Source organism: Mustela nigripes, chromosome 2, assembly GCF_022355385.1.
Source record: "Mustela nigripes isolate SB6536 chromosome 2, MUSNIG.SB6536, whole genome shotgun sequence".
NCBI lineage: Eukaryota > Metazoa > Chordata > Mammalia > Carnivora > Mustelidae > Mustela > Mustela nigripes.
In genome coordinates this window covers 112299370-112322344 of record NC_081558.1, presented here as the reverse complement: position 1 = coordinate 112322344, position 22975 = coordinate 112299370, and the positions used below count along the sequence as shown (strand labels likewise).

The 22975-nt window shown below is 36.8% G+C and overlaps 2 protein-coding genes across 3 annotated transcripts in view; one reads left to right on the top strand and one right to left on the bottom strand.

The window, feature by feature from the left end:
* Nucleotides 1-22975, top strand: part of VPS8 (VPS8 subunit of CORVET complex) — a 247030-nt gene that overhangs the window by 38203 nt on the left and 185852 nt on the right. For both annotated transcript variants that reach the window (XM_059391373.1, XM_059391372.1), the window contains exons 9-19: nucleotides 607-693; nucleotides 3045-3112; nucleotides 4567-4720; nucleotides 4830-4889; nucleotides 6103-6210; nucleotides 8641-8721; nucleotides 11717-11887; nucleotides 19352-19426; nucleotides 20431-20466; nucleotides 21775-21865; nucleotides 22289-22335. In XM_059391373.1, the coding sequence (XP_059247356.1) occupies nucleotides 607-693; nucleotides 3045-3112; nucleotides 4567-4720; nucleotides 4830-4889; nucleotides 6103-6210; nucleotides 8641-8721; nucleotides 11717-11887; nucleotides 19352-19426; nucleotides 20431-20466; nucleotides 21775-21865; nucleotides 22289-22335 (978 nt within the window). The remainder of the gene's footprint in view (nucleotides 1-606; nucleotides 694-3044; nucleotides 3113-4566; nucleotides 4721-4829; nucleotides 4890-6102; nucleotides 6211-8640; nucleotides 8722-11716; nucleotides 11888-19351; nucleotides 19427-20430; nucleotides 20467-21774; nucleotides 21866-22288; nucleotides 22336-22975) is intronic.
* On the bottom strand, nucleotides 12524-13129 carry LOC132010058 (large ribosomal subunit protein uL22-like). The gene has a single exon (XM_059388037.1). It carries the CDS (start codon nucleotides 13092-13094, stop codon nucleotides 12540-12542), a length of 555 nt encoding a protein of 184 aa, XP_059244020.1. The 5' UTR covers nucleotides 13095-13129; the 3' UTR covers nucleotides 12524-12539.

The following is a 22975-nucleotide window of genomic DNA, read 5'->3' as shown; positions in this document are numbered from 1 at the left end:
TCAGTTTTTAATAATTCTTATCAACTGAGCCAGAATTTGTGATTTTTAATATCTTAATTTATGAGTCTAGGTAAATAAATAGCTTTTATAAACCGACCAGGCTATTATATCAAAATTTAATTCCTTATAGTAGCATAGGTAATTGTTGCTGCTTTTTGAATATACTATATTCTGCTTTCCCTATTCTCATTACTGTGTTCCTGGATAACTCTTAGAATTGCTTTCTACTTCTGAAACTGGCAATAAGTTTTCGCTTTTCTCGTGTGACTTATACATCACTAGTTGGTTTGGCAGTGAGCCTTTCTTATAATTTTTACCATTGATAAAGAGATCGGCTCATTGAAGAAATTGATAACTTCTTGGTATAAGAACAATGTTTAAAATCCAAAGGGAAAAGTAGGTTGGGCAGGATGAAGGGAAGATGAAGAAGATGGGATAAAGGCCCTATGCTTTTATGAAGCTGCGACCTTTGGTTATGCTTCAACTTCATAGTTTTTTGCCTGCAATGTTTATAGACTAGGGATGGATTATTTCTCCACAAGGCAGGATACTTAAGTCCAAAAAAGAGCAATAGTTTGGTGTTTGAAGCATTGAGTTGTCTTCTAGATCACAATGTGGGATTTGGCCAGTGGAAAACTTCTACGATCAATAACAGATGCTCATCCTCCAGGAACAGCAATATTGCATATTAAGGTAATACTTGGGTTTTTTTCCTTGTCTAATACTTTTTATTATGTTTGTGTGTGCATTTTTAAGCACATTTCGTTAAAAACAGAATCCTTGAAACTGAAGTTTTCTTTGGCCCCATCGGGTGCTTTGCAGGTTAGAACTGGAGATGGGCTGGGTACCTTGGTAATATTCAGCTGCACGTTGGGTTAACATCTAATAGAACAGCAGAAAGAGTAAACCCATGTGGTTCTAGACCAGAGGTTGGCAGCAGTATCCTGCTGGAAAAATCATACGGAGATTTAAAAAGGCCTTTTTACCTTTTGTTTAGTCCACCGACATTGCTCTGTCACACTTTGTTGGGAGTTTCCTGAGATTCAAGACACCAGCTGTGAAAGCACCGAGGTTTGCACTATGTTTAGAAACAGAGCTGTTGGTTTATTTTCTTTCAGGCCTCTAAGGGAAAAGCATTACGATTTGAGTCTTGGCATTCTCCGTACAGGTCTGAGAAAAATAAGCCAGCTTAGGTAACAGATTTCATTTATAAATACAATGTGAACTTTGGTTTTTGTATGCTGTCAGGCCCATGTTCAGAAGCATAAAAGGTAAAGGACTGTAACTAGGGAAGTCTAAAATCAGATCTTGTAGATTTTAATCATGTACACATTTGGTTGCTTAGCCGTGCAGACCTCTCTTATCCATACATATGCTTTTTAAAGTCTGTAAGCATCTGGAGTTTATGTGCCTGCATCTAGGTTAGTTACATAAAAGTCTTTTGTGACAAAGCAGCACTGAAGCATTTAGTAACACTGAAAGCAACCAAGACAAGGAGAAATAGACTTTTCCCTGTTTCTGAACATCATGGCAGTTTTTCTTGACCTCTTTTCCTATGGCATGTCACAGTTGTTTGTGTTTATGTCTTCTCTCCTTTAATAGATGAGGGTTTTTGAAACCCGAATCTGTTTCGCATTTATTTTTGGATTACGCATGGTAGCTGCTCAGTAAATGTTTGGCTGAAGGGATAACTAATTGGTTTTGTAAAAGGACAGTTCATTTATAGAAAAAGGCAAAATCCTTGAGAGAAACAGGAAACAGAAGATACAAAGGCAGAGAGGATAGAGAAGAACGCAGCTGCGGTTAAAAGCATGGAAATGGTAGCCATTGTGTTGCTTGGGATTGGTGATAAAGCCCTCGCAGTGCAGGTGCTGTGACATTGGAGTAAGAGGTAGCAAGTGATATATATATATGATTGAATACTCCAGAGTCTTGGATTGACAACAGCCACTTGCTCTTTAGTACTCTTATTCATTGTTCTCCAAATTTAACCCTATATCCCAGCAATAACAACTTGGGCTTACATCCTTAATACGTGTGTATATATGTATGTATGTGTATGTATTTATTTATTTAAAAAATACTATAAATGTAGTACTGTACTAATATTTAAGTACATTCCAAAACACAAAGATAAGTAGAAAGTTAATAAATAAAAATGCAAGTTCAGTTGATTTTCCTACATTCAGGTATATACTTCCCCGCTCTGGCAGTTGGTCCATGAGGCCTTGAGAACAGAGGTGTGGGTCTTCTTTGTTGTGCCTGTGTGTGGGAAGAATAATTTTACAGTAGTCTCCAGAAGAATTATTTAACAGTAGTCAGCTGTACCTCAGCTGTCCCAGAGAGAACAAAGACATGCCGTTTAGGATGGCTCACCAGTCTTTGGGGTTAGGGATACCGGTCACTCTAACTGACTCAAGTTACTCAGTTTTGTATACCTCATAAGCCCTTAGGACCATCGGTCACTGTGACTGTTATTTGGAGTTTTCGAGAGTAGGTAATAAGTGAAGTATACTCTGTCAAGTAAGATCAGGGGGCAGCACATGTTTGGAATCGTTCCATAAAAAGTATTTAAACTATTTTAAATATAGTGCACTGATTCTTCAGTTAGGCAGAAAACGTATTCAAGTTTATTTCCCAAAGATAGCAAATATCTTTTACTATGCCTTTGTTCTTGAAAACTAGGCAACTGCAAATGTATCTAGTAGACCCTATTCAGTTTACTAGCAGCTTAGAAAAAGTTACTGTTAAGAGCCCAAGTGGAACTTTAGGGCTTTTTATGAGATATAGTTTGTATTTCTCTTTGATCCTGATGAAAGGTGGGTTTGCTTTTTAAAGTCTCAGGCTTTTAAAGATATTGAGCCATTTTTATTCTGAATATGGGTAAGTTTGTATATTTAGAATGATGTACTAAATCTAGGTGATTTCAAATGCTATTAAATGTGGTTTTTTTTAGATTTTTAAGATATTATGATTTTTTCCCTTTTTAATACTTGACTGATTGTTGAAACATCTCTAAGAAAGTGAATTTCTTCTCTGTTCAGTTTACAGATGATCCAACTCTTGCAATTTGCAATGACAGCGGAGGCTCTGTTTTTGAACTGACATTTAAGTAAGAGACTAAAGGACATTTGTTGACAAATGAAATGAAAAGACTAGCTGTGGTTTAATGACTTGATGTTGAACATGAAGCAGTCTGGAAAACCCATGTGATTAAAAATAGGTGATGGCTGTATATTATGACTTGGAGAGGCTTATAGAACATTTGGAGATCCAGGCCTGGCCACCCAGAATTTTTTCTCAGTAGGTCTGAGTTGGAATTCTGAACTCCTGCTCCCCAGGGAATTCATAAAAGGTGTCGGTCTTGGGAACCATGATTCTGGAGTGTGTCACTAATTTCAGTTTAGGCCCCAGGCCCAGTTGATTATAACCCTAACAGTGTAGAAAGGTTTTTATTGCCTAGGAATTGCCCCGTTTCTCTATAAGAACAAAGACTGTCTAGTGTCTAGATACATGGGCAGATATTTATAAAGGAGAGGTTTTTTGTTGTTGTTGTTTTTAGCAATTTGAACATAAAATTCAATGCACATTGTGTTTCCATAAGTTCTCAAAGTCAGGACTGTGTTTCTTATATTTCTCATACTTTCTCACATTGCTAAGCCCAAAGTAATTGCTTACAAATTACTATTCTGCTAATGTTTAGTGAGCATCTCCTATGTGTAGGCATTGTCCTAGGCATCAGACTTGGAGCTGTGAACCAAAGTACTACTCTAGTAGAACTTATAGGGGCACCTGTGTGGCTCAGTCGTTAAGCATCTGCCTTCAGCTTGGGTCATGCATGATCCCAGGGTCCTGGGATTGAGCCGCTAATCAGACTTTCTCAGAAGGAAGCCTGCTTCTCCCTCTCCCACTCCCCCTGCTTTTATTCCTTCTCTTGCTCTATCTCTTTCTGTCAAATAAATAAAATCTTAAAAAAAAAAAAAGAATTCTCATTGGGGTGGGGGTAGGGACACAGTACTAAACAATACATAAATGAGATAACTTCAGATAGTTACAAGTGCTTTGAAGAAAATAAGACCAGTCAGCTTGCTGGAGTGCGCTTGAGGATAATTCAGGAAGGTGACATGTGAGCAAAGACCTGAGTGATAATCTGGTCAACAAATGCAAAGGTCTAGAAGTGTTCTAGGTGGAGGGATGTTCAAGCACAAAGATGTTGAAGTGGGCACAGGTTTGGTTTGTTGGAGCATCGGAAAGAAGGCAGTTGTGGCTGGAGTGTGACTTTGATAGTAGTGGGAAAAGAGTGAAGGCAGGAGTCAAATCATATAGGACCTTTGAACACATGGTAAGGAGTTTGGATTTTATTTTATGTATAGTGGCAAGCCATTGGAGTGTTTTTAGGAGAAGAGTGATAAATCTGACATTACAAAGAACCTACTGATGTCCTATGGAGTTGGATTATTGAGGCAAGAATAGGAGTTAGGAGGCTATTGTAGTGGTCCATGCCAGAGATGGTAGTGCCTTGAATTATTACTAAATCAATTCTGAATTTTTTGGTTACCTTTGCAGGAGAGTGATGGGAGTGAGAACATGTGAGTCTAGGTGTCTATTCAGTGGTTCCAAGGGTGAAGTTTGCTGTATTGAGCCTCTCCATTCGAAGCCTGAGTTGAAAGATCATCCCATCACACAGTTTTCCTTATTGGCCATGGCATCCTTAACAAAGGTTGGTTGGTATATTTAGAAGGTGAAACTCCTCTAACTTTTAGAGGCTTTGAATACCAAAAATTTGAAAATTACAGGGTAAACATTAAAAATACATTTTTCTTCTAAAGATACTGGTCATTGGATTGAAACCATCTTTGAAAGTGTGGATGACTTTTCCCTATGGACGGGTGAGTAAACCTCTCCATCTTACTGGCAAAAAGACCATTTCAGAAGTGGGGAAATAACTTGAAAGTGGCAAATTCTGTGAGATTGTCAGAAAACGAGGTAGAATGGAAGTCAGTGCTCCAAAGATCATCGTCTGGAGTTACCTTGATGTGACCAAAGCAGTATAAGCTGGTGACTAGAGAGGTGCAGATCACAGGGTCTGTACTTCTTTACTTTTATTGTTTTAATTTGTTTAAGTTTATGAGAGAACAACTGTAGTATTTTACTTTGTACATACATACTTTGTACATAGAGGCTACTTCTGAACATCTATGACGCATACCCCAGTTTCCCTTTCTTTTGCTGCTTGGTTGTTTTCAGAGAGTTGTGATCTTCTAGTGTATATGTGAGGAGAAGTATTGATGGGATGAGATGGAGAATGATGGTACAGAGCCAAGACTAATTGAGAGCACAGCCCCTGTGCTGAGCGAGACCACTCTTCTGTTTGTTGTTTGGTATTCCATTATGTCCGGGCCTCCAGGGAAACAGATCTGCCCTTTCAGAGAGCATGGCTAGCTTAGATTGCCATTAGTGTTTTTAGGTTAGCTTCACTGGTTAACTGAGGTTTATCATGGTGGTGTATGTTGGCATCTTTTTGTATGTTTTTACTACTATTTTTTTCCAATACTAACGTTATCAAATAGAGAAGTAGAATTTTACATCGAACATTTGTATACCTACTATATAAATTCTATGAATAACAGTTTATTGTACTTTATTAAATATGTCTTTGTCCATCTACCCATCAAATTGTTATTTTAAATGTATTTCCAATAAATTGCAAAAGTTAATACTCATTTGCCTAAATACTCAGCATGCATTACATTTAGAGTTCAATATTTGTTTCTCCTTCAGTGTAGAATTTACTTACAGTGAACTGCACAGATCTTGGTCATACATTTGCTGAACTTTAAAGTGTATATACTTTATAACCGAAACCTCTATCAAGATACAGAACATTAGGATCAACCCAGAATGTTCCCTCTTGATACTGCCCAGTCAGTCCCTGCTTCACTGCAATTTTAATGAGAAATTAGGAGAAGTTTTATCAAGGAACACTAGTCAGATGCTCTTTTTAATTGGTTTCCCTTTTGTCCTACTGTCTGTTAACTGTGTTGATATATGATAGATATATATATATAATATATAAATATTTTTGGCCTTTTACTCACTTAGATGGATCCTTCCAGTGTTCCATTGCTGGCCTGGCACTTTGTGGCAGTACATAATTATGTGAATCCCATGCTTGCCTTCTGCAGAGGAGATGTTGTTCATTTTCTGTTGGTAAGTCCTGATATGATGCTAGATCTGTTATAAAGTCCTTTATCATAATATTTTCTTCCTGATTCATCAGTGATTTAATATTATGTCAAAAAATATGCTATTATAATTCTTTGGAGAGAGAGTGATCATTTAATTTTAATTTTAGGCTTTAATGATTAACATGGAAAACAATGGATCACCTCAGCTCCATGCCCCTCCATGTATTTCTCAGTTCATCTCCTTTGACTAACAAATGATTAATGGTTTGTGTGTGTAAATATGCGATTGTACCTATGTACCTTTGGCCTATGGACCAAATCTGGCCAGCTGCTTGTTTTATAAATGAAGTTTTCTTGGAACACAGTCGTGGCCATTTGATTATAGATGATTTGTGGCTGCTTTCATGCTACAGTAGCAGAATTGAGTAGTTGTGACCGAGACTGTATTATCCACAGAATGTAGAATATTTGTTGTTTGTCCTTTTACAAAAAAAGTTTACTGACCCCTGATCAAGATTATATAATTGGCCTAGTCTAGGTAATGAGGAGCTACAGGTTCCTCGTAACTCAAGAGATAAAGATGTGATTAAAATGGTATTTTAGGAAGACCGGTATAGAAGTAGCAGGAAAAATAGATTATAGGTGATAGCGGGGGAAATGGAGGGTTTTGCTCTTGTGTCAAAGCAGGTATGAGGTCTTCAGACAAGGAGGCTTGGTTTCAGTGAGAGTGAGGGATGACATTTTGAAGGAAGGACAAGGCTTCTCACTGGATCTGGGAACTAAAGGATATGAATGAATCTTTTCTGACTGTACTTTAGAGGCATGAGCTATTTATTTGAAGGGCCAGGGTTACAGAGGATTTGAATATGTTGCATTAGAAGCAAAGGTGGGATTCTTAAGTGTTTTCTCAGGGAATGTCCTCTGCGCAGACAACAATCCAAGTCTGGAGTGCAGGTGAGAATTTCAGGATAGAGAATGTTGTTGAAGCTGTGAAAATCAAAAGCCAGAGCATACGTAGCCTTAGCAGGCACTCACAAGGGAAAGGAAAAAGAAAAGGAATCAAGAAAGAATGTTCCAATAAAGACACATAGAGGTAGAAGGGGAAGTGGGACAGTATGGCCCCACATAGGAGACAAAGGATAGGCTTCAGGACTAGGTCACTTCCAGGGTAATACCATTATTAAATAAAGATCAAGAGAGAAGACCACTGAGGATAAGACCACTGAATGTGCAAGTAGTTTGTTGGTTTTGTTGTTGTTGCTGTTGTTTTAAGATTTATTTGAGAGAGAAAAAAGAATGAGTGAGGGTGGGCAGGTGGGGGGGTAGAAAGAGGTAGACTCCCCACTGAGCAGGGGTCATGAGCAGAGCTGAAGGCAGACACTTAACCTGCTAAGCTACCCAGGTGCCCCCATAAGTAGTTGTTGATTAGAAACTTTTCAGAGGACTAATTATCAACAGAATGGAGGTAGAAGCTCTGTAGAGGCTTGTTAAAAAAATGTGTCAAGAAGAGCAGATTTACACCCCTAGTGTTTGGCTGCAAGAGGCATGAGAATGGTTAAATATCTGTAAAAAGCAAATCAGGGAATGGCTATTTGTTTTTGTTTTTTATTTGAAGGTGGAGGAATCAGAAATATGTTAGATAGCAAAAGGAAAAGTGTCCTTAAAAGGGAGTGAATGCATATTCCAGCAAGGGAGAGGTAATATTAAGCAGTGGGGAAGGGAGTGGGATTTAGAATATGTATAAGTGAAGTGATCTTCTTTAGCAAGGACTTTAGTGAATCAGAAGAGAATAGGTAATGTTGGCATTGTTTTTTTGTTTGTGAAACACTTTCAGTATATGCCAAATAGGTAACAAATTTGGTGTTCATTTTCATTTTTCAACTGAAGAAACTGAGAAAGAATAAGTGATTGGCCCTTGGTCACACAGCTGTGACAGTGGAACTGAAGCATGTGAGTCTAGATCACATGCTCCTTCTACTGGCCTGTCGCTCCTTCCAGGGGGAGTGCTCTGCTGAAGTGAAGATGAGAGTACGCGAAGGGTCTGCGTTAGGAGGTCTCGTTGTGTGTTCAGGGATCTGGTGAGGTCAGCAGACTTTATTCAGGTATCTGGTGAGGCCAGTATGACTTTATCATACCATGTGGTCAGTCCCATTTTATGCTTTAACTCTAGCTGAGTGCGGTCACTGATGGGATGGAGGTCATTTGTTCTGAAATTACAGTAGAGTGAACACATGTTACAGGACTGACAGCACTGAGCAGGTGTGCCTTACATTTTGGTACAAATCATGGTATGAATGATTTTTTTCATTTATGTAATAGTTTCTTTAATAGCCAGTATTTTGGGCTTATCTGTACTGTGATGGAAGTCATTTTCCAGGTAGACTATAACTAAGTATCTCCAAAACCCCTCAAAACATATCTGATATTTAAGTTGTTTTTATTTCACTATCAGGTTAAGAGAGATGAGTCTGGAGCAATTCATGTTACTAAGCAAAAGCACCTTCACCTCTTCTATGATCTCATCAACTTTACTGTGAGTATTATTCAGATTAATTTGTCCCCATTTATCTCATGTAATTGTTTTGAGACCCTGTATATTAGCACTACCAGGATTTCTGCCATGAATCTTGACCTTTGGGATTATGTAAAATAGGGACCAAAGTAATGGAGTCTGAGTTCGGTGTAATCCCATATTACTTCTTTTTTTTTTTTTTGGTGTGGGAAGAGGTAGAGCTAGGAGGGAGGGCTGAGGGAGAGATAGAATCTTAGCCAGGCACGGAGCCCCATGTGGGGCTTGATCTCGCAACTCTGAATTCATGACCTGAGCCGAAACCAACACATTTAACTCACTGAGCTACCCAGATGCCCTGGTGCCACCTTACATTTAATTGCCTTTCAGCCTATGTCCTGCTGAACAGTGTGGCAGGGTCAGGAAAAGTTTTCTTTGATGTCTTGATTAGTTCAAAGGGAAGTTCAGAAGAATTTGGATGGGTTTCTTGAGGATCATTGCCCGGCTTTCTTTGTAAACATACTTTTGTACTTCTGAGCTTATCCTCATTAGTTCAGGAGTTTATGTACTTCATTCTTTTTCTTCACAGCTAAAAACTGCAGAATTTTCTCTCCACCATACATTTCCATTTTAAGCAACTTTTTGGTTTAAAAAAACGTTTCTTTTTGTATCAAATTTTTTTTCTTTTTCAAGTTGTGTGTCAACTTTGCAAATAGTGTAATTATAGTATTTTTGGGTTTCTGTCATTAATGCTTTTGGCGTGTCAATATCCAGTGAAACATTCTGTATATGCTTGGATATAGGTAACCCTAAATAAGAGACAGAGCCTCATTTTTCTAAGAAGTTGGCTAAAAGTTTTTCCTCTAACTTAATAACTTTTAAAGATGTAGATGAAATGGATCTTTTCTTTATAATATACAATTTATTAATTTAGTTGCACATTGCCTTTTAATCTCACAGACTGTGGATTTAGACACAATACTTTGTTTCTATTCATATATTTCACAAAATGTTTTTTTCAAACTCTTCTCATGAATATAAGACATCAGTGCCTTTGTCCTCATCAGGACTCCTTTTGGATTATCTAACACAGCTTCCTAGAATTCATCATAATTACTTCTGTTGAAGATGTTTGAGACACAGCACTCTTAAAATCTGCATAAGATTCTGTCCCTGGAAAGTTTTCCCTCAACCAACAGTAGCTGTTCTCCCCACAGTAGGGTAGTAGGTGTTTTCATCTGTCCTGTGGCTTTTCCATGACATGATAGTAACTGCATTGCTTTATAAATTACCATTAAAAGGCTCATTTACAACAGTGTCAGCAGTTGCAATTGTGAGGGTCTAATCTTAGGAAAAATTGCTATACCTGCTAAGAACATTGGTCATTCTTTTTAAACCAGGTGGCCTTTGATAGCATCTAAAAACTAGTACTGACTAAGGTTGTATAAGGCCAATAATGTGTCTTTCCTAAATGATACTTTGTTTTTTAAAATAATCAAAAGAGCACCTTATAGGAGCCCTTTGTAAATGATTTGAGCATCAAACTCCATGTTTTCTGAGAGAGAAATTTTGGGGGGAAAAACAGAATAAAAACCCTTCCCTTATAGTGATGAGTGTATTTTCACTTATGTTAAAAGTGATCCATTTTAACTTGGTTGTTTTTGATATAGTATTATGCAAATAATCCTTGATGACATGGAATAGGTCATAAATGAAACAACTTGAATGCTGGCGAGAGAAAGTACAGGAGAAGCACTTTGTTCTGGCTAATTTAAAATTCTAATTGAGCAGATTTTGAAGATTTTATTTTATTTTATTTTTTATTTATTTGACAGAGACACAGAGAGGCAACACAAGCAGAGAGAGAGGGAGAAGCAGGTTTCCCACTGAGTGGAGAGCCCGATGCAGGACTTGAGCCCAGGACCCTGGGATCATGACCCAAGCCGAAGGCAGCCGCTTAATGACTGAGCCACCCAGGCACCCCCTAAATTGCGCAGATTTTAAAATTTCACTTGTTTCCTGGAGAGGGATTGAATTTTTTTTTTTTTAAGTTTTTTTTTTTTTTTTTTTTTTTTTTTTAAAGAAATAGTACAGGTGCCTGGGTGACTCGGTTGGTTGGGTATCCACCTCTTGGTTTCAGCTCAGGTCATGATCTCATGGGTCATGAGATTGAGCCCTGTGTCAGGCTCCACACTCACTGGGAGTCTGCTTGAAGACTCTCTCCCACCACCCCTCCTCCTACTCACATGCACACGTTCTCTGGCTCACAAATAAAAAAAATCTTAAAAAAAAAAAAAAAGAAAAGAAGACCTATAAAACCCAAGAAATTTATCAAAATGTCATCCTTCAGAAGATTTTTAATATTATTATGTCATAACTCTAAAATTATAATAGTACTTATTAAAGAAAATTTGGAATATGGAGAGATAGAAAAGCAAGGAGCTCTCCCATAATTGGTGGGGAGGTTTTAAAAGAAATACATATTTTAGAATGCTTCTGTTTTAAAATATATATTATGTAAATGCTAACAATTACTTGACCACATAGGTTTATGAGGTTTATTTGCACTTTAATTAATGTCAAAACGTGAGAAATGCATAGTTTGTCATTCTGTTTAATTCATTTGTGCCAGTGTACAATTTAAAGAATTTTACTAAAACTAATATATTCTCTAATATATCTATTAAACCTCAGGGGAGCTCACAGGGCTTGGTCTCATGATGCTGAGAGTCAGGTACTTAACCAGGTGAACTACTCAGGCTCCCTTCTTAGTTACCTTTTTAAATGCTATGGGTCATTTTAACACTGTCAGAACTCATTACTGTGTTATGCACTATTATCCAGTACTGTCTAGCCACTACTGTCATCAAGTAGTTCTTGCTCTGATTTTGTTTTCATCAAATTACTAAACGGATAAAATCTTCCATATAATTTAACTGAGTGGCCAGGCTTTCTTTTTGTCCTGAATGATGATGTAGGATGGGCCTCACCTTTTTTTTGTGGTGTGCTTGATTTGCAGTGGATAAACTCACGCACAGTTGTGCTCTTGGACAGTGTGGAGAAGTTGCATGTGATTGATCGGCAGACTCAAGAAGAACTGGAAACAGTGGAGATCTCAGAAGTTCAGTTGGTCTATAACAGCAGCCATTTCAAATCCCTGGCCACTGGAGGAAATGTTAGCCAGGCACTGGTAAGGGTGATCCATTATCTTAGAATTCCTTTGATAAACTTGGTATTTTATTGTTGTTTGTTTTAGAAATCGGAACTCCCAAGAAGTTATCTTGCTGTCTAGATTGAGGTGGATATGGGTGTGTTTATAAGTATTCAGGAATGTGAACTAAAACAGTAATTCCTGTTATTCTTTTCTTTGGAAGTGTGACCGATTTAATACCAAAGAATTTTAACTTTTATACTAAAATAATGAAATGCAGTTGAAAATTTATGGGAAATAAATTGTACAAGCAGAATATTTTAGAACATTTAATATGGTGGCAGTAAGCCTGATAGATTTAAGGGTTGAATGGCAGAGATAGGTAGACTGACTTGGGTGATTGGTAAAGGCCCAAGCAGGTATGGTGACTAAGGGCATTAAAAGATCAAGATGGCTTTGAGAAAAAGAAAGAGATTCTTTAAGAATAGGGGATAGATGAAATGTAGGAATCTGGAGAGAAGGAAGACACATGAGTATTACCTTAGTATTTATTTTACTATATCTTGAGCAACCATGATAATGACCTTTAGCAATTTACACAGATAGTTTGCAGCTAAATTTCTTCAAATTGTGATTTCCTAAACCATTAATTTTTTTTTTATATTTTTGTTTGCATTTATTCTGTGCAAATTTACTCCCAGGCCATAAGATTTTGTTTCTTCAGTTTCTTCTGGGATATCTTTTTCTTCTGTGCAACCTCCTCTTCTGGTTTAGGAAAAATCTGCTCTTTTTCAGTAAGGATCATCTCAATGTGGCAGGGAGAGCTCATGTATGGGTTAATGCGACCATGAGCCCTGTAAGTCCTACACCGCATCTTGGGGGCTTTGTTCACCTGAATGTGCTCAGTGACCAGAGAATCGACATCTAAACCCTTAAGTTCAGCATTACTCTCTGCGTTTTTAAGCATGTGCAGTAAAAATTCAGCACTCTTCTTGGGCCACCGACCTTGTGTCCAGCCCCACTGTTTGGCCTGGGCACACCTACCAACTCCACCATTGTAGCGACGGAATGGCACACACTGCTTCTGCAAAGTGACGTCTTTCAGATACTTGGTGGCTTTTCGGATATGCATACCCTTGATGGCCTGGGCAGTTTCACGTGTGTTCTTAAAGTGAACACGGAGATTTGAACCTCTTGACTTGCATGATTTCGTAGGGTTTTCCGGGTCAAGCGAATAGCGAACCATTTTCAGAGGTCACCCCAGGCCGCTGAGAGGAAGAGCCTAAACCATTAATTTTTAAGAGGGACATCTAGAGGCTTTCCTGGGTAATTTCTTGAGAAAGAAAAATAGTAATGGTGTTCATATTTAATGAGCACCTATGGTGTGGTATGCAGCCATTATTCAAATCTCCCTGAGATATTAGAACTTCAGAGTTTAAATATGAAAGGGTCTTCCAGCCACAGAATTTAGAAACCAAGACAATCTATAATAAGAAATGGTAATACAGTAGAATTCACTGAAGACTAATTACTCTCCCATACTTAGATATTTTCTTGTGTCTGAATGATTATTAGAAATGGTGTTAGACTTTGAACTTGCAGTTTGGGCCAACATGGAATAAGGGGCACTAGATTTACTCTCCCATATAGAAGGAAAAAAAAAAACTTTTCAGAATACTGGACATCAGGCAATGAAGGACAGCGGTCCCTGACAAAATGGGAAACAAGTGACAGAGCCCTAGAGAGAGTTTCCAGGCTATAGCTCAGGGGATTGGAACCCAGTTGGAGCCTAAAGGACTTCATGACCTGAGACTGTGGGAAGACTATGGTGGGTTGAGTTTGCAGGGCCAGATACTGGAGAAGAGAGCAAGCACTATACCTATGGTTCCCCTTGGTTATTCAGCAGACTACTGATCAGCAAATGCTGATCTACCCAAGGCCAGGGAAATAATTATTTGATAGACTGTGCTCACATTGGCTTGTTTATACCAGCCAGAAGGAAAACTTAATGATTTATAGGACATTGGGTAGAATACTCAGGACCATCTTGCCTCTGTAGTGGGGAGTAATTAAGACCACAATAAACACTGTTCTGGTCCCCACTACAATTCTTAAAAATAATACCGGAAAGAATCAAACTGTTTCCAAGTAACTTAACTACCCACAGAACAAAGCACAGTAATATTAATGATACAGAAATTTCCAGAACCCAACAAGGTAAAATTCATAGTGTCTGCCATTCAGTCAGATTATGAGGTGTGTAAAGAAGAAGAAAAGCACAATTTATAGTGAGAACAAAGATCAATCAAAACTGACTTAGACCTGAAACAGATGTTAGAATTAGCAGATAAGGACATAATAGTTATTACAACCATAGTCCATAGGTCCAAAAAGTTAAGTAGTGACATGGAAGATACTAAAGAAGATGCAAATCTAACTCCTAGAGATAAAAGTTATTAGTGCTTGAGATGAAAAATGCCCTGGATGGGATTAATGTCAGTAGATGAGATAGGAAAAAACATTAGTGAACTTGAAGATAGAGCAATAGAATCTTCTCAAAATAAAACACAGAAAAAAAAAATTAAAAGAAATATTTATGACCTGTGAGACAGCATTGGGTAGCCTAATATATGGGCATTTGGAGTCTCTGGAGAAAAGGAGGGAGGAAAAAGAAGGAAGAAATAATGGCCCAAAACTTATCCAAACTATAAACACAAATTTTCAAGAAGCTCGGTGAACCCGAGCACAGGTAAAATAAAGGAAACCATATATAGATTGATCAAAATGAGTGGCACAGAGAAAAATATTAAAGCAGCCACAGAGAAAAGTCACATTAAATGCCAAGGAGCAGCAGTAGGTATGAGAGCAGATCTCTCATCAGAAACAACTCTCATTACTTTGGAGCTTTGGAGTAATCTCCAAAGATAGATAAATAGCTAACAAGCATAGCCAAGATGTTCAGACATCTTTCATCATCAAGGAAATACAACTCCAAACTGCAGTGAGCGAGCACTTCTCACCAAGCAGACTGACTGTGTAACTCAAAAGGCAGACAGTCTCAGGTGTTAGTGAGGATGTGGAAAAACTGGGACTGTGACACGCTACTGGTGGGAAATGGCGCACTTGCTGTCGAAAACATTTTAGAGGCTGAACATACTCTGAGTGTTGAACATATTCATTTGAGCAGTTCTGCTCCTAGTTATATACCCAAGAGAAGTGAAAACATACGCCCACGCAAACACTTGTTCACAAATGTTCATAGCAATGTTATTCATAATAGCTGGGAAATGGAAGCCTTCCAGACGTCCACCACTTGGTTAATGGATAAAGAAAAAGTGACCTAGCCTTGTAATATACTACTTTTCTGCAGTAAAGAGGATGAACTACTGACACATGCTACAACATGGATGAACCTTTTCAAAAATACTATGTTAAGTGGAAGAAGCCATAGAGAAAGATTGTTTGATTCTGTGAGATGTCCAGGAAAGCCAAGTTTATGGAGATAGATGTAGATTAGTGGTTACTCGAGACTGGGAGTAGGAATGAAGGTTGACTAGAAATGAGAACAAGGAATCTCTGTGGAATGATGGGAATGTTCTCAAACTGGATTTTGGTGATGACTGGGCAACTGTAAATTTATTAAAAATTGCTAAATTTTACATTTAATGAGTGAATTTTGTGGTATATGAATTATACCTCAGTACTATTATATAACAAGAGCTATTGACTATTTAAAACAAAAATAATATGTTGTAATGTTTATGATAATATAGAAGTAGTATGAAAGATGAAAGTAGTATATAGCAGCAGGGAATGAGGCATAGAAGTATATCATTGTAAGGATTTACATTATACATCAAATTGTGTAATATTTAAATGTACAGGGAGATAAGTTATAGTTACGTATTGTGAATACTAGAACAGTCACTGAAAAAGAAGTAGTGTAACTAAATAAGCTAATAGTAGTGACAAAATGAGATGTTAAAAAATATCAAATTCAGTGAAGCATAAAAAAGGGAATAGACAAGTAGAGAAAACAGTTAATAAGATAATAAATCCAAACCCAACCATATCACTAATTACAGGGAGTATAAATAGCCCAAATATTTCAATTAAAAGGCAGAGATTGTTATGGACATTGGGGAGGGTATGTGCTGTGGTGAGTGCTGGGAAGTGTGTAAGCCTGACAATTCACCAGACCTGTACCCCGGGGCAAATACTACATTATATGTTAATAAAAATAAGAAAATAAAATAAAAATATAAAAATAAAAGGCAGGGATTGTCAGACTGGATAAAGAAAAGCAAGAACCAACTCTATGCTGTCTACAAAACACATTAAGTATAAAGACATAGATCTAGTAAAAGTAAGATGATGGAAAAAGACATACCATACAAACTCTAATCATAATCGCTAGATTTCAGAGAAGGAAATATTGTCAGAGATATAAACAAATTTCAGATTGATAAAAAGGGGTTACAAGAAGACATAAGAACTTTAAAGTTTTATGTACCCTGTATCAGACCTCCAGTACACATAAAGCAAACACTGACAGAACTGAAAGAAACCAACAAAGCCACAATTACACAAAACCTGACAAAACCCGTCTGTCTTTATTATAATTAGTAGACAGAAAATCTAAGGGCATAGAAGACTTAAACACTACTGACCAACTGACCTGACATTTATAGAATATTCCTCTGAAGGAAAGCAGATTACAAACTTTGTTCAAGAGCATGTGGTATGTGCACCAATATAGGTTATATGCTAGGCTGTAAAACAAACGTCCATAAATTGTTCAAGGAATCATCAGGGTAAATCTGGAAAAAACCCAAATATTTGGAAATTAAACAGCTGTTTTATAAATAACCAATGAGTCAAAGAAGATGTCTCAGAGGAAATTGGAATATATTCTAAACTGAATGAAAATACAACTTACCAAAATATGTAGTCTACAGTTAAATCAGTTTTTTAAGGGTAACTCACAGAATTAAATACTTACGTTAGAAAAGAAGATCTTAAATCAGTGCCCTTTTGTCTTAATTAAGGAAATAGAAAAAGAGCAAAATTAAAGTAGATTGAAGGAAAAATAAAAAGGTAAACAAAAATCAATTAAATAGAAAATAACAGAGAAAATCAAAGAAATCAAAAGCCGGTTCTTTGAAAGAGAAATAAAATTGGTAAACCTCTAATGACATTAATCAAGAAAAAGAGAAGACACAATTACTGGTATCAGGTATGGGAGAGGTGTCCTCACTGGGGAGTCTATAGATATTAAAAGATGTGCATAACTTTATGCCAATCAATTCAGCAACTTTAGATGAAATGGAAAAATTCCTTGGAATACACGAATTACCAAAGCTGACTCAACAAGTAATAGAGAATCTAAGTGACTGTGCAGCAGTTACAGAAATAGATTGATTTTTCTACAGGAAAGCTCCAGGCCCAGATAGCTTTACTAATGAGGTCTGTTATATAAGGGGGAAAAAAATAATGGTTATACACAAAAATTTTTTCAAAAAGGGACCACATTAACTTTTTTTGTTTTTTAAAAGATTTTATTTACTTATTTGACAGAGATCACAAGGAGGCAGAGAGGCAGGCAGAGAGAGAGGGGGAAGCTGGCTCCCTACTGAGCGGAGAGTCCAATAAGGGGCTCAATCCCAGGACCCTGGGATCACGACCTGAGCTAAAGGCAGAGGCTTTAACCCACTGAGCCACCCAGGTGCCCCCACATAACTTTTTATAAGACTAGATTAACTCTGATAATAAAATCAGACAAAGATACTACAATGAAGAACACTACAGACTAATGTTCTCATAAGCATAGAAACAAAAATACTTAAAATATTAGCAAATAGAAAACAGCAATGTATAAAAAGTAATAGATTATGATCACATGCTGTTTTTCCAAGGCATGCCAGTTTGGTTTAGCATTCAGAATCTGTATAATTTACCATATTAGTTGATTATTAAAGAAGAGCCATGATTATCATCTCAAGACAAAAAGCATTTGGTAGAGTTCAATATCCATCCCTGAGAAAACTCAGCAAATTAGGAATAAAAAGTAATTTTTTCAGTCATATAAACAAGGGCATCTATAAAAATCTTCTAGTTAACATCATACTTAAAGTAATATTGCCAAAAAAAACCAAACCAAAATCAAAGCAAAGGACCCTGATTCTGATCAGGCTTTTTCCAGAGAAAATATGGAAGGGAAGGTGGAGGAACATGTTAAAAGATTCCTTGTGGATGCAGTTAGCAAAATCTAGATAGTAGGAAACTATGAGAAAAGTATCCAGTTTCTCAGCAGTAAATTTCAGGGAAAATAAAGGAGTGAGATGGATAAACTTAAAAGAGCGTTAAGAGACCTATCAGCCAGCTCCGATAATGTGGCCCTTGGTCGGATCTTGATTTAGACACATGAAACGTAGAAAAAGCAAAAACAAAATAACAAAAACCTCAACAATATTTGACATTTATGAGACCATTTGCAGTCCAAACACTTACTTCATATTGAGGATTTTTACTTATTTTTATTTCATATTGTTAAATTTTGAGAAGTAGACTAATGCAGTTGTGGTTATGTTAAAAAGGACTAATTTATTATGCATATACTGAATTTTTATAAATACTCAAAATCTGAGAATCATCTCAGAATTATACTGTGTATAGGGTAGTCCGTGGGAGTGCAGGTGAGGCAAGATTGGAGATGATCTTGTAATTGATGAGGCTGGTTAATGGCTGCAGATTGTTCATTGTATATTCTCCCCACCTTTGTATACATTTTTAAATTTCATAGTGAAAAGTTACCAGTTATTGGGGTTATCAGTTATTGACCATTTATATACTTGGGGACATTTACAAATATTAACGTAGTTAAGTTCCACAGAAACTGCAGGGTTTTTCAAAGACGGAATAACTGAACGTCCTAAGTTTGAAAGTTGTTTAGAGTAGGGTCATACCTTCAGTAACAGAGTCAAAATTCACAATCCAAATTTATCACATGATAGGTTTTGTTTCTCTTTAGCTGGGCTAGGCTGACTCCCATATGTTACGCTGCTTCGTCTTCCTGTTTCTTGTTGTGTTTTAGGTTGATGTTGATTTCAAAGAGCTTAGAGGTACCATTTTCAAATGGCCGTGTTCTTCAGTGAATGTCTGTCTTCCAATAATGGGAAGGTTGCAACAGTTTCCCTTTAAATTTCGAAAGTTGGCATATTCCTCCCATGTCTCTCTTATTCTGAAAAGTAAAATGACCATATATAAGTAGGGAATCAACTTTCTGCACTTTGTCTTTTCTGCTGCTTCCTCTGACAGACTGGCACTTGACTGACATTTTTCCCCCACTAATTTATGGAATAAAACTATGTTGACCTAAAATTTTAGTCTGTGTACTTGACATTCTTTAAAACTTAATGAGACTTATTAAAAAAATAAATAAATAAAACTTAATGAGACTTCTAATGCATGTTGTGATTTTTACTTTTTTTTTTTTTTTAATAGGCTTTGGTTGGAGAGAAGGCTTGTTATCAATCCATCAGTAGCTATGGTGGTCAGATCTTTTATTTGGGGACAAAAGTAAGCTCCTCTGCTCTGTAACTTGGCATTTGTTTGTGTCAGGATAGTTGGGGCTAAAGGAGGTTTCTGGTAAAGAGAGCTGGGCATTGTAAAGTGAATATTGATAGCAGTAATCTAAAACTTTTAGGGGAGATAGATAGATATATAATCTATAATCTAATCTATATTAGATTATACTAATATAACTATATATAACTAATATAACTATATATACTGCTATATATATATATATATATATATATATATATATATATATATATAATGTAATTTTTTTTAAGGGGATTTTTTTTTTTCTTACAAGTAAGCTATACAGCCAGTGCAGGCCTTGAACTCACAATCCCAAGATCAAGAGTCTCATGCTCCAACTGACTGAGCCAGGCAGCTCCCTTTTCAGGGGTTATATAGTTGTGATTTTTAGCTTATTTTCTCTACTTTTAGACATGTTTTTACTTTCATTTAGGTTATCATAGGATGCTTATTTTCTTGATTCAAGGATATACTTTCATAATTTTCACATTAATGTTTTCATGACAAGGAAGGTACCTTATCATGTATATATGTCATATAATTAAGATGCTATTTAGCTTAGATCATCAGCTTAGGGTATATTAAAATGCATTGAGGTGTTTGACTTAGAATAGAATCATTGGAATAGGAGATTTTTTGTATATTAGTTTGTTCCTTGCTTTTTTTCTTTTTAACTTAGAGGAAATATTTCTTCATTGTTACAATTAAAAATATTATCAAGTTAGTACAGGGATTTGGGCATTCTTTGTTCCTTCTCTGTGAAATCAACTCCTTGGATGATAGACTTAGTGACCGTTAAATGTTTAATTTACTCTTTAATGTGGGCCCTTAAAAGCCCTTTAGTAGATACCTCTCACTGTAGTATGAAGTATTTATTTTTTTCCTTAGATGTAAAATGAGATGTGGGACTGGGACAAATGTGTCCCAAACAAGGCTGTTAAAGATGATCATTTAATTATGGTTTCTTTATTTTCTAGTCTGTTTATGTGATGATGCTGAGAAGCTGGAGAGAGGTGAGTTCGAAGTAACTTTACATGTTAGGGCTGTGAATTAATAATATCTTAACATTTGTTTTGACTTTGCTGGAAAAGATTATTTGGATTTATGCTTTTTAATTTCAGAAGTGTACATCAGAATCACTGTAACTGTTAGGTACTTGATTTGACAAAACTGGCTTTAAATGAGGATTACATTTAGCTATGTATATCAGAAAATTTAAAATAACAGTGGTTTCAACAAGATTTCTCTCTTTTTAAAGATTCTATTTATTTATTTGATGGAGATCACAAGTAGGCAGAGAGACAGGCAGAGAGAGGAGGAAGCAGGTTCCCCGCTGAACAGAGAGCCCAATGCAGGGCTCCATCCCAGGATCCCAAGATCATGACCCGAGCCGAAGGCAGAGGCTTTAACCGAGCACCCAGGTGCCCCCAAGATTTCTCTCTTATGTAAAAACAATCTGGAGGTAGAGAGTCTGTGGCTAGTGTGGCAACTCTATGGTCTTTAGTAAACTATCCTGTTCCTCCAACCTTGTGTGTGAATTCTTATCTCTAGTTCATTTTATGTTCGAGTATGACTGATGGAGCTCTAGCTCTTAAGTTCACATTCCAGGCAGGAGGACAGGAAAGAGAGGGCTGGCCCCTGCCTTTTAAGGTCATATTCCAGAAAGGCCAGACAACAGTTCCACTTACCTGTGCTTAGTGACATGGCACCGAGTGGCTACAAGGGGGTCTTAGAAATGTCTTTAAGCTGGTATATTGCTGTCTCAGGTACACATGGGATTTGTTACTGAAGAGGAGGGAGTGAATGGATGTTGTGATAAATGACTAGCCATTTTTGTTAACAGTGACATTCCAGCTTTTTCCTCTTTTCATCTTTAGGCCTTGTGGCTGCCTGTTTTAGTCTGTACAGTCACTGTACTATACAGTGCTTTAAGAAATTATTTTTCTTAGGAATACGGTAGTCACAGGGGTGCGTGGGTGGATCATTTGGTTGGCTGTCTGACTCTTGGTTTTGGCTGAGGTCATGATCTCAGTGTCCTGGATAGAGCCCCGCGTTGGGCTCTGTGCTCAGTGTTGAGTCCGCTTGGAATTCCCTCTCTCCCCCTTCCCACCCTGCTTGTGGGGGACGTGGTCTCTCTCTCTCTGTCTCTCAAATAAAATATAAAATCTTAAAAAAAAAAAAAAAGAAGATAGTCAAATGGTCATTGGAATAATTTTAGCTGTTAAGCAACAACTTCTGAAAAAGGTATTAGGTAGAATAGGAATTCCAACTGGTAGTTGATTAAACAGAGGGGTCTATCTTTTCTCATTTATTCATTTTAGAGAGTGGATCATCTCCTCAAACAAGATTGTCTTACAGAAGCCTTGGCTCTTGCATGGTCTTTCCATGAAGGAAAAGCGAAAGCTGTAGTGGGTAAGTTAACAGAATACCTGTATAGTATACATTATTTAGAGTAGAGGAATGAATAATAATAATAATAATAATAATCACAGAATACATTTTAGCATAGTGTTCAAATATTTTATGAACAACATGTTTCCAAACCTAACAGACTTCTAGTGAGAAAGGTTAATGACAAATACAGGATATAGAGTTTTAATGTTGTTTTTTAAATTATTTTGTAAGGAAAATTCACTGTTGAAATAAAAAGGAATTACGTTGATATGTTATGTGGTCCAGTAGATGGGAGATGCTCTTATGGCAGATTAGTCATTTGATACCTAGGCTTGTTAAAATAATGTCTGTTGTGAGCACAGTTTGTAAATAAAAGACCGTAACAGTTTCAGTCCCGAAGATGTGGACTTTGTTTTTATGCTGGATTTTGCTTCTATGCAGGATTATCAGGAGATGCCAGTAAGCGCAAGGCTGTTGTTGCCGATCGGGTGAGTATTCTAATAGGGCCTTCACTAGGGTACAGTACAGATTTGCTTTTGGTATCTGTTAATAATTTGGGGCATAATTAGGTAGATGGCTACAGTCAAGGAGAGAATACATAAAAAACAAGTCAGTTTATAATTCCCTGGTATCATCCTGAATGGTTTTAAACTTTCTTCTTATCACCTTTCCTTTTTTTTTTGCTTACTCTCTTGAAGATGATAAAATTGTAAAATAGCCAAAAGACAGCAGAAAAGAGAAGGGAGAAAGCCAAGGATCTGGATTATTTCTGAGCCTAATTATAGCCCATAGAAAGTCAACTTGTGTTAGTTTTCATAAACAGGTGATTTTGAGAAATAGAAATACTACATGTGTGTTTGTGTTGCCTGAGGTAGCAGAGAGGGCTAATATTTTATTATTATTAATTAGCATTAAATTGTTAATGTTAATATTTAATGTTGGCTTTATTTCTCCAACCTTGACTTGGTTGAATCTGTTTATTACATAGTCATTCCTCTTTTTTAAAAATTGTACAAATGCATTGGTAAAAATAATATTCCAAATTAGTGTAAGCATATAGGACACATGAATAGAAATTGGTCACTCTTCAGACGCATGAATTGTTTTCTCAGCATTTGCTAGAATACT